Genomic DNA, 10,378 nt, shown 5'->3' with positions numbered 1-10,378 from the left:
ACCTTTGGTTTCTCCACATATGTGTTTCTGTACTTTTTTAAAGTAAGATTCAATACATTTTACTAGCATGTGAGTTTACACCAAATGACTGGGCAAATATATTTTATCCCTCTCTAAAAATTACATATATCAAACCCTTATACATCATAAAAATAATTATTTCTATTGTTTTCAAGGATTAAATAAATACAAAAAAATTTCTAAAAGCTAGAACCTAGCTCAAAATAATTTTTACAATTGTTGTTTTTATAAACAATAGCGTTTAATTTTGGTTTATTCAAAATATAACATATATGTGCATATCTTGTCCAGCTGTTGTTAGAGTATCGGTTTCCATGGCAACCATTGCTAAGTCAAACCTTTGCATGCCCTTTTTGTTTTATATCTATCATAATATTGTTACACACAAAGTTTCATAAAAATCTGTGACATACCGTGGCCACTGAATTTTGATAGTTACATAGAATCAGTCTTAAGTCTTGAGTATGTCGTCATGTAAAATTCTATGTACAAAAGATTAAATTAGACTTCATAAAATCAATCGTTTTATCAAGAAAACTAAAAACCGGTTTTCACAAACAACACAGGACATATCTTTTTAGGTCACCTGAGTCACTCAGGTAGCCTATTGTCGTTGGTCGTCATCGTGCGTCGTCCATTAACAGTTTTACATGAAAAAAATTGATTTAAGAAATGAAACTTATAATTCTTTGTTTGATGCATGTATCAAACGAAACATTGGACGGAAAACTTCATCAATGCGCGTAGAGCATTGATGAAAAAGTTTTCCGTCCAATGATTCGTTTGATACATGCATCAAACAAAGAATTATAAGTTTCATTTCTTATCATTTAATTATGTTTTTAAGATAGAAAAACAAATAGTTTCTCCCATCAAAAAGCTTGAATTAACGTTTTGGAAATGGCGCGTAGGAATACATATATGTAAGAATGAAAACAACAACAAAATGGCATGGCTGTGCGTTCAGGTCAGGTACAGTTACTTGCAGATTTAAATGGATTATACGCCAAATTAAAGGTGCAATGGTTTAAAGCTGAAATATATATAAAGGAAGATAACAAATGGTGACTGGATTTATGCTGCATTGTGTTGGAGGAGACGTTGAACACTGGTTGTGTCGTTGGAACGGTGGAATGCAACTCGGCTCCAATTCAATATCGAGTAAAAAGTTCAACACCTCTTTATCTAAAACGTACTCGTTGACTGAGACCCATATAACGCAGTTCAATTTCATTAATATTTACCAGATCAGAAGTCGCCACTTGCTCCGTCATGTTATCGATCTCGTAAAGCAGACGATTCATACCGGGAACTCGTGTAATCTGTCTACTTCTACCAGTAAGTGATCTACGTCATCAAGTTGACTATTCTGACACGTCATCGCCTATGTATGTTGTTTCTTAAATTAATTTGTATTTTATTCATATCTTTAGTTGTGCTTATTTTTGATAGCAATGAAAAACAAAAATCAAACGAATGCAGTTCGTTATATATAATGCTTGTGTGGAAAATCCCGTTTTATAAATAGCGCTTAAAGTAGAACGAGGAAGACGCATTCCAGAGAAAAGTAGTCCCGCGTGCTTAGTGCAGATGAACTCCGAACGAAATTTTGACACAGAAATCAAACGAATTTTTCAACCAATCAGCGTCGTTGTTAAGTCATTACTTTAAAAGTTATTAAATGATTTGTATTTGAAGACGACATGACCAATGCTATCATTTTGCAATGGTACAATGACAATAGTGTCCACGAAGGCCTTCACCAAAATTGTGAAATCCATGGTCAGGGGTTCTGTTTCTAGGGTGGGGCCAATATGGCCATAGAGTAAAGATATATTAAATCTTAGAAAATCCTTTTCTCTACTTTCTGACATGTCTGAGAAAAATTAAATATTGATTAATGCATGGTTATGATGACCATGAAGACCTCTACCTACACTGTACATTGTAAAAATCATGGCCCCTGGATTAGGGGTTTATACCCTATGGTGGGGCAATATGGCTCTCTAGATAGTTAAAATGTATCTTACAAAATCTTCTTTACTCTCAGACATGTGTGAAAAAAAAGTATGGTTATGATGTCAATAAAGCTCTCTACCTAAATTGTGAAATTCATGACCTTTGGGTCTGGGAGTGGGGCAAATATGGCCATATAGTGAGATATATTAAATCTTATAAAATCGTCTCTCCTCCCACATATGTATGAGAAAATGCTTAGTTAAAATGTCCGGGAGGTCCTTTACCTAAGTTGAAAAAAATCATGTCTCCTGGGTTAGAGGTTAAGGCCCTAGAGTGGAGCCAATATGGTCATAGACATCTAAAATGCACCAAATCTTAGAAAAATCCTTTTCTTGACTTCCACAGTAGTGGAAGATAAACTGAATACATAGTGATAGTGTCCCTGGAGCCTTAATCTACATGTACTATTGCCGACTTTAGTTATAATTCTGTTAGGTAAGCTTAAAAATAGAAACGCCCCAAAAGTAAAAACAATTTTAGTAAACTTTCGTAATAAATTCAACATCATTCGACAGCTAATAATTTTATTGAAAAAGAATATTAGTTTAAAAATACCATTATTCTTTTCTTTATTGGATATTATTACATCTTCCTGTAGAAAACTACTACGATTTCACACTTGTGGTCGATGTTTACGAACTGTTGGCAATAGTCTACCCTATTTCTATTGGATACACAAGTCACGTGACATTTGGCCTGCTGCTGTGTTTTACGCAATGGTGAGGATCACTAATGATGAAATACAGATTTTTTTTTTTTATGAAACGCAGAACAGAAACACGAAAAATATAATTATCGATGAAGATATTGAGTATTCATGTATTTTCTTTTAATCTAATGGATAAATTGATAAATGTACGCAATTATACTGTCGTGTTAAAAGTTCAAAGTCAACAAACTATGTGCATCTAGTAAAAACAACCTAAAAAGAATGAAGGTGTACAACAAAACAGTTATAGACTGTGTCCTCGGACAATAGCTGTTTTGTTGGACCATCGAACGAATTTGTTGCACTTACATGAAGCCATCGACTTCTGCAACATATTCGTTCTCGGGTCAAACAAAAAGCTGTTGTTCTCGAACCTGGTCAATAACTGTATACTATTCTCTATTTCAGCATGCTACACAATTGGATCTCTCTCTCTCTCTCTCTCTCTCGCTTGCTTGCTTCAAAGAACATGCTGATATATCAATATCACCGCATAATAAGTGTATATATGTTGTTTTTTTTCAATACATCTATATACCGACATAATAAGTGTATATATAATGGGTTTTTTTTAATATACCGATGTATAATAGGTGTATATTTGTTTGATTTTTCAAGGTACCTACTTAATAAGTATATATATGTTTGTCTTTACAATATATCGGCATAATCTGTGTTTATTTATTTTTTCAATATACCGACATAATAAGTGTATATATGTTTATTTTTTCAATATACCGACAATAATATATATATATATATATTTGATTTTTCAATGTATCATCACAATATGTGTATATTTTTTTCTTCAATATACCGATATAATACGTGTATATATATATATATATATATATATTTGGGTGGGTTTTTTTTCCAATATACCGACATGATAAGTGTATATACAATCTAATTAAAATTAGATCTTCCATCCGCTCCCCGGAGCGGATCAAATATCTTATTTTAATCATATTGAGTGTATATATGTTTGTCTTTTCAATATACAGACATAATCATAATATGTGTATGTATGTTTGTTTTTTCAATATACCGACATAATAAGTGCATATAAGTTTGTCTTAGCAATGTTATGAAGCAGTCTTTGTTATCCTTTTGAAGAACATGATGCAAGTAATAATGGTAATTCATGAGAGAGGGTGGCCTTATCAGTGCATTATACTACTCTTCACAGAAACCTTCTACATAAAACACAAAGGTATCCTCTTTTTCGCAACTTTATTCAACTGACTTGTTGCAAGTACAAAATTTTCAATCACTACCATAAAGGAAATGTCAAACCCTGTACATGTATATACTTCGATAAATGAATAAAACACCAAAACATCGAAGGGAAAATGATAAACTTATTCTAAACTTCATTATGAGCATCATTATCTATCGTGAAAAAGACATACATAAGTCGTTCTTGATTGTCCCAAACCATCACAGACATTATCGTCGTTTTGCAGACTACACAACCGATGGTATTCCAAAAGGATATACCTGCAGCACCGAGAAAGTCCTCGAGAGTTTTCTTCATCCGTTATACGGCGTGTCATCTTCTGATTCCTCTGGAAAATTCATGGTAAGGACTCCCGTGGACCACCAGCTTCTTGTAGTTAAATCTCCAGCGTTCAACTTCAGTTCTTCTAGTTCCTTCTCGCTCATATAAGCCAAAGGATCTGGCTCCAGCGGACATTGCAGAACGGCGTTAAGGCGTGGCCAGTTCCAGTCACGGAGTCCTGGGTTCGTGAAGTCCACAAAAGACACTGATTTTAAGATATTCGGCATCTGACACGGTGCCGAGAACACTGGTACCACTTTTTTACTTCGCGCACCTGTGAGTTAAGGATAATAAAATTAACTTTATAATGTAAATCGGAGGAATGTTAATTGTAGTTCATCATGGGTTGAAAATCTTAGAGAAAAACTGATATTTACCTGGTGAGAGACAATGAGCAAATTTTAATTGAAAGTCCGCGGCAGCGCTTCGTAGGAAATCTTTGGACAAAATGACCAATGTCCTCCGACATCTGATGAAAATGCAAAAATGTTCATTTGTCATGTATGCTAAAATTAAGATACTTGAAAAACAAATGTGAAAAAATATGTTTCGTTCTCGTCGAATTATCATTTGCTTAACAAGTACCATCTCATTAATTGAAGTTCATTAATTAGGGCGATAAATTATGATTATACTAAGCATATACCTCGTTGCGATCATATGTGCACTGATTTCATGACGAGATGTTCCGGGCAAGTCGTCCCTCCATGGTATAAAGAGTTTCAGGCTGTAGGGCGGGCTTTCCAGTTTATCTGCCATCTCCTTCACGAAATCCAAGTCGCACCCGGCAGGATTGTAGATTACAAACGCATCGTAATATATTGTGTCACTTCCTGTCGAAGAAAACAACCCTGCTGATTGTACACATTAATACATTTAAAATTGACACAGAACACTTTGATGAATTAAGATTTTAATGATAAGGAATTCAATAGAAATGGAAGAAAAACTGACAATGTAAAAGAATTTCGGAAAACAGATGACTAGCTACCCTAATAAACATGTGTTGTCTGGGAAGCATTTTTTTTTTTTATATACATGTAAATGAAATGTATTGTCGATATCATCTTAGAAACGGATGGACCGACTGTTGGATTGTGGGAACTTTTCAGTTCTGATTGGTCTTGTCAAGCTCAGACAAATGTAGATCTCTAATGTATAGAACTAATTTACGGGGTACAATTCATATTCTTTAAATCTGCAAACGGACTTCAAATTATATAATAGTCCTGAAAGTTACATTGATACATTTAGTGAGTGTCTAATAAGCTTACAGAATATAAGAAATGTTACTGAAGCCTGGAGTAGGTCCAGTATACTTAATTCTGATCAGATAAAATTCTACAATATGTAAACAAACAAACAACAACAACAACAAAGACCTCTCCCTCTTAAATAAGCTTACCGATGAGAGTGGTTTGTAAGAGGCTGAGAGGGATAGTAAAGGTAATTTTGTTGATTTAAAAAAAAAAAAAAAGATTTAAAATGAGTCCAAATGACTCGGTGCAGGTCATTTTTTGTAAATGATAATACTTTTATGCATTTGTTTCCTAGTTTAAAAACAATTATAATCTTCAAATTACGTCCCCTGAAGTTTTGCTTCTTGGAGAAAAATTAATTTGCTATATATAAGATGACCTCTAGTGTAACTTTTGACGGACATGCAATCATTTCAAAGTTGAGAAATATCATGCATTCACTTACTATCTTTATCTATGATATTAGAGAGGAATAAGATGATTTCGGGTGAGAATAATCACTAAAATGGGCTATACTATTCCTTGAAGGACAGCGGACATTACAAAACGTGTACTGGAATGTCTTTGTTCTCAGAGTCAAAACCTGTATCCTGTACCTTTGGTCTTCACATCCTGGATCGAAACAACGGAGTAGTCTTTGGGAGCCATTTGGTCTGCAGACGGTCTGTTGGGACCGGATGATACTGTAAAAACAAACATTTAGATTACGAATGGACCTAGAGACAGGTAATAGTATGCCACAACGGTTTGTCTTTTTAAGGAGGAATAACACATCAGAGAATCTGATATGGATGAAAAGTGGAGGATATATACAATAATATTTCAATAGAAACAAATCTGATTAAAAATAAAACCCCTGCTAGACTCGAATACGTGAAGTAAAGATCAGCAGTTGATAGGTAAACCCACTGAGCTATCCAGCTAGGAATTTAGATTTAAAAAGAATATGCAGGTATTACTGGTATTTAGATTTTCATTCAAGTTTCAAAAGGAAGTCGGCCATCGTGACGATGTACTATTCCTCCTTAACGTTTTATACAAGGACAGCTATCCACTCACTCCTGGGGTCCTGAATCATGTCGCTGCTTATCGGAATATCTTTATGGCACTCCTTGTAGCGAGCCACGTCTTTTTCTGCAAAACAGATAAAGGTGTATCTTTGTCTCACTGTATTCCTTTGAAGGGGCATTATCTGTCAATTTGTCACCAAAAATTGAATTCAATGAAAATTGCTCTACATCATATATTTCAGTAATAACACCAGCATTCAATTATTTCAAACACTTCTTAACCTCAAAGCAGGCATATGAATATGTGATTTTGGTAATTAAATAATCATTGTCTTGCAAAACAATAATTCCTCCTTAGATATATTTCTTGGTTATCTTACGTAGTTTTGTTAGGTTTCTCTTGTTTTTGTACAAAATAAATGTTTTTTATTAGTTATTAATATATATTCCTATACCATTGAGATATTTTGAGACAAAAAAGGTTGCTATCACTTTCACAGCTAATGTCCCTTCAGTGTCTCATCAATATGAAAACATTATCTACTCCCAATGGAATATAGCAAGTCTTCGTATACAGAAAGTTTTGAAGCAAGAAAAAGTTTGTCCTCAAACATATAAAGAATTAAGAAATTGATTTTATTTTTTCAAATTATCAATTAAAGGATGTAGATGGAAAGTCCTTAATCTCAGAGATTGTGTGATTCTTACTGATAAGGTGGGCACACTCGGTGAGGACGTCATCAACTCTCCCTATCGTCTGCAAATGTTTAATGAAATTGTCCACGGTGGGTGAGAGTTCTGGTTTTGTTCCCCACTGATAAAGCACTTCTTGTGTGGGCTTTTTCTGTCTTTGAAAATTTTTAATGTCTTGAAATTCGAAGCCGATAACTTCAGCTAATCCCTGGTAATCGTTAGAGTAGTCGCCCATAACAAAACCCTCTGGGTCTAAGAAAGTTCCCAGTTTGTTTCTCACCGCCATGTTCAGGGCATGGAGAGGCACATTCTTACACTCACTAATCAACTGTTCTACAGGGTATGACATTGTGGAGGAAAACGAAAGTAGTCTGTTACTTTCTAATGTATTTCTGTTTCAGAGAGTCGCCATTGTCAGAGAACTTTTATCTACAAGTAAATAACATTAAAACCAAATGTGTACAGTTCAATGAAAACACGTGTTATGTAGTATAAGAGGAAGCACTTGACCCAAGTGTTATTTTACAAGAGGAAATATTTATATGCGAAAATAACTGGAAGAGCTGTGATAACGTAATCCACATTGCTGAATGGAAGTGCGATAGTGTTGCTCAAATTTCCATGTAACAATTGCGATAACGATAGTGACACCACACATTACCAGGGGCAGTCCTAGTTTCCTGCAAACGACCGAAAATATAATCTCACTAGATATCTACTTACTTCATCATTCTTTCATTTATGAATAGAGGTATTATTTTCTCATCTGATCTGTATTTCCCTCTTGTAATGTTTACATTCATAATTGAAACATCGTCCACTACATGTTTAAACAAATATCACTTGAAGTCCAAGAAATCGAAAGCACATGAAACATTGTATGATGTACTTACGTGTCGGTTTTAATATGGTTCCTCATAGTGTAACGTGTGTGTTTTGTTTTGCGAGAGAGGACAGATAACTTTTGTTAGTACCTCGGAAAACGACCAAACTTCCTCGTCGTACTCGGGGAATACCAAGTGTTTACTCCGTGACGTAAATTTCTTATTTTAAACCCTCTTATTTAAATCCCCGGTATAAAACACACTATATAACCCAACACAATTTTTAAGTAAATAAACTTTACCACAGAGAATATCGATTCATGGCGATATGCGCAGAAAAAGTGCATCGAAATATTTTGTACAATTCATACACTTCAGATAAAAATCATGATAAATGCGACCAACAGAACACTGTATTCACCGCCATTTATCCTATCCACATTGTCTAGAAAATGTTCTGTCACTGCATGCCCTGGAAACCGACCAACATGAATGGCGTACCAAGGGGGAAGAGTGAGAGAAAAATCATCGACACTGCAGAAATTACAATGATAGAGAAAGATTGATAAAAATTCCTGATATATATATATATATATATATATATATATACACACACACAGAGTTTAAAACGAGTTAAACAGTGATTGGTTATCAGTAGAAATGTTTGTCAAAATTTACCCGTCAGTGATTTCTTGCGTTACATCTCCCGATTCTTTATCGTAAAAAAAAAAAACCATTCGTCTATACAAAGTGGCATATAACGATTTGACACTCAAATATTAGTCCAAAGATTGGCTCCCTGGGTTACTCTGTGTTGACATTCGAAACTTCCTTGTTGAAATTTACAACGCCGACGATTGGCTATTTAAACTTCGTTCTTTTTTCTTCTTTTATCTGTGGGTATTGGGGTACAGTGCCCTCTGTGTGGATTTGTGGTTGCTTATTGAACCAATGCGAATTACGACACATCCCCACTTTTAAAGTCAAGGACACTTGATACAAAAAATAATGGATGTATAGATTGATATATAAATTTTGGCTTGGTTTGGAAGTAATAAGTACAAATACAAGATTCCTAAACGATACGGTACTTGTAAATTTTCTACGATGTTCAAAACTCCTCTCTATATCATAAATACAACTGTACCCCCGGCTTTGGAGTTAATTGAGAAATCATGGGAATAAATTACATTCCATTCGGTAGATCGTGTTTATTTTACTTATAAAAACATAAATTTAGCCATCTCAATTTCATCATTTCTGGAGAGAAAAAAATAGTTTGTAGCAAGTGTCGTTAACTATAACTATAACTCAATCTCATCTAACAAAATATTTATGTATATCTTTTTTAAAAAAATATTTTGATGGGCTTCTCTAAGACCTAAAACATCAAAAACTTTATTTAGAAATTTCATGATAAAAAAAAAAACCCAACAAATTTCTATTTTTTCTATCATATGTTGAAATTTTTAAAATTTATGACGAAAGTTTATTTGCAAAATGCAATCAAAAGAAATGATGTATATGAAAATTTAACATTCACTAAGGAATACAAAGCTTTTATTACAAATTTGTTATATCATACGTAAATTATTGGTAATGCTAATAAACAGAACTAATAACATAAAAACACACACCAACATTTCACATCTTTTTAAAGAAAAAAAAACCCCGTTTAGATACTTCACAAACACCAAAACATTTGAACTATTTATCAGAGGTTAAAATTTAGCTCACTATCAAAATCAATTTACATGTAGCTGGAAATTTTTTTTATGACTGTCGATAAAAGTACAACTACGTATGCATTTACAATAAAAATATAACCCGAATATGCAGGTCCGCAGAAACAATCTTCTTAAAGAGATTTTTGTCAATAGTAGAGAATGATTAGGAACAGGACATGCTTTGATCTTTACGTTATATCACCCTTGCATGTTTTGGTAGCTATTGAGTCACATAAGCACATGCATTTGCATTATCAACACGGAAATCACCGGGTATAAGTTGCTCGAGAGAATAAGTTAAGTGAAATTCTAATGAGAATATTATGTAAAGAATTGACGAAATACACCGGCCATTTGTTTATCTACGAAATAAGCACCTCTCAAAATCACACCCGACCTAGATAGTGACTGCATTACAAATAGTCTATGGTGTTTTCTCACCTGTTTGGTACATGGTACATTTACTCACATATTTCATTGGAACACTATTCAAATCACATGATAAAACAGGAAGTCCGCTTGTTACAATATATACGAACATACTGCTGTGACATA

At 33.9% G+C, this 10,378-nt stretch overlaps 1 protein-coding gene across 13 annotated transcripts; it reads right to left on the bottom strand.

Moving 5' to 3' along the window:
• Positions 1–3,965: 3,965 nt before the first annotated feature.
• On the bottom strand, positions 3,966–9,091 carry LOC125683926 (myeloid differentiation primary response protein MyD88-A-like). 13 transcript variants are annotated; one of them, XM_056139974.1, is made up of 8 exons: positions 8,775–8,926; positions 8,166–8,630; positions 7,288–7,701; positions 6,629–6,761; positions 6,166–6,252; positions 4,957–5,143; positions 4,688–4,779; positions 3,966–4,584 (listed from the first exon to the last, which is right to left on the bottom strand). In XM_056139974.1, the coding sequence occupies exons 3-8, from the start codon at positions 7,318–7,320 to the stop codon at positions 4,283–4,285; spliced, it is 834 nt and encodes a 277-aa protein (XP_055995949.1). In that variant the 5' UTR covers positions 7,321–7,701; positions 8,166–8,630; positions 8,775–8,926; the 3' UTR covers positions 3,966–4,282. The 13 variants fall into 13 exon arrangements, with proteins under 13 accessions (XP_055995949.1, XP_055995943.1, XP_055995946.1 ...); XM_056139968.1 differs by having other exon boundaries at positions 6,629–6,703; XM_056139971.1 differs by having other exon boundaries at positions 6,629–6,703; positions 8,399–8,630.
• Between the last annotated feature and the right edge of the window lie 1,287 nt (positions 9,092–10,378).

The sequence above is a fragment of the Ostrea edulis genome, chromosome 6 (assembly GCF_947568905.1).
Source record: "Ostrea edulis chromosome 6, xbOstEdul1.1, whole genome shotgun sequence".
NCBI lineage: Eukaryota > Metazoa > Mollusca > Bivalvia > Ostreida > Ostreidae > Ostrea > Ostrea edulis.
Note: the sequence above shows the minus strand (reverse complement) of the source record. Positions and strands in the feature narration are given on the sequence as shown.

Excerpts from the sequence above, each read along its gene's own strand:
- LOC125683926 (XM_048925474.2), bottom strand. The coding sequence starts at position 7,621 with ATGTCATACCCTGTAGAACAGTTGATTAGTGAGTGTAAGAATGTGCCT. Across the intron at positions 6,704-7,287 it reads CGAGTGTGCCCACCTTATCA|AAAAAGACGTGGCTCGCTAC; the intron begins GTAAGAATCACA and ends TCTGTTTTGCAG. Across the intron at positions 4,585-4,687 it reads TGCTCATTGTCTCTCACCAG|GTGCGCGAAGTAAAAAAGTG; the intron begins GTAAATATCAGT and ends CTTAACTCACAG.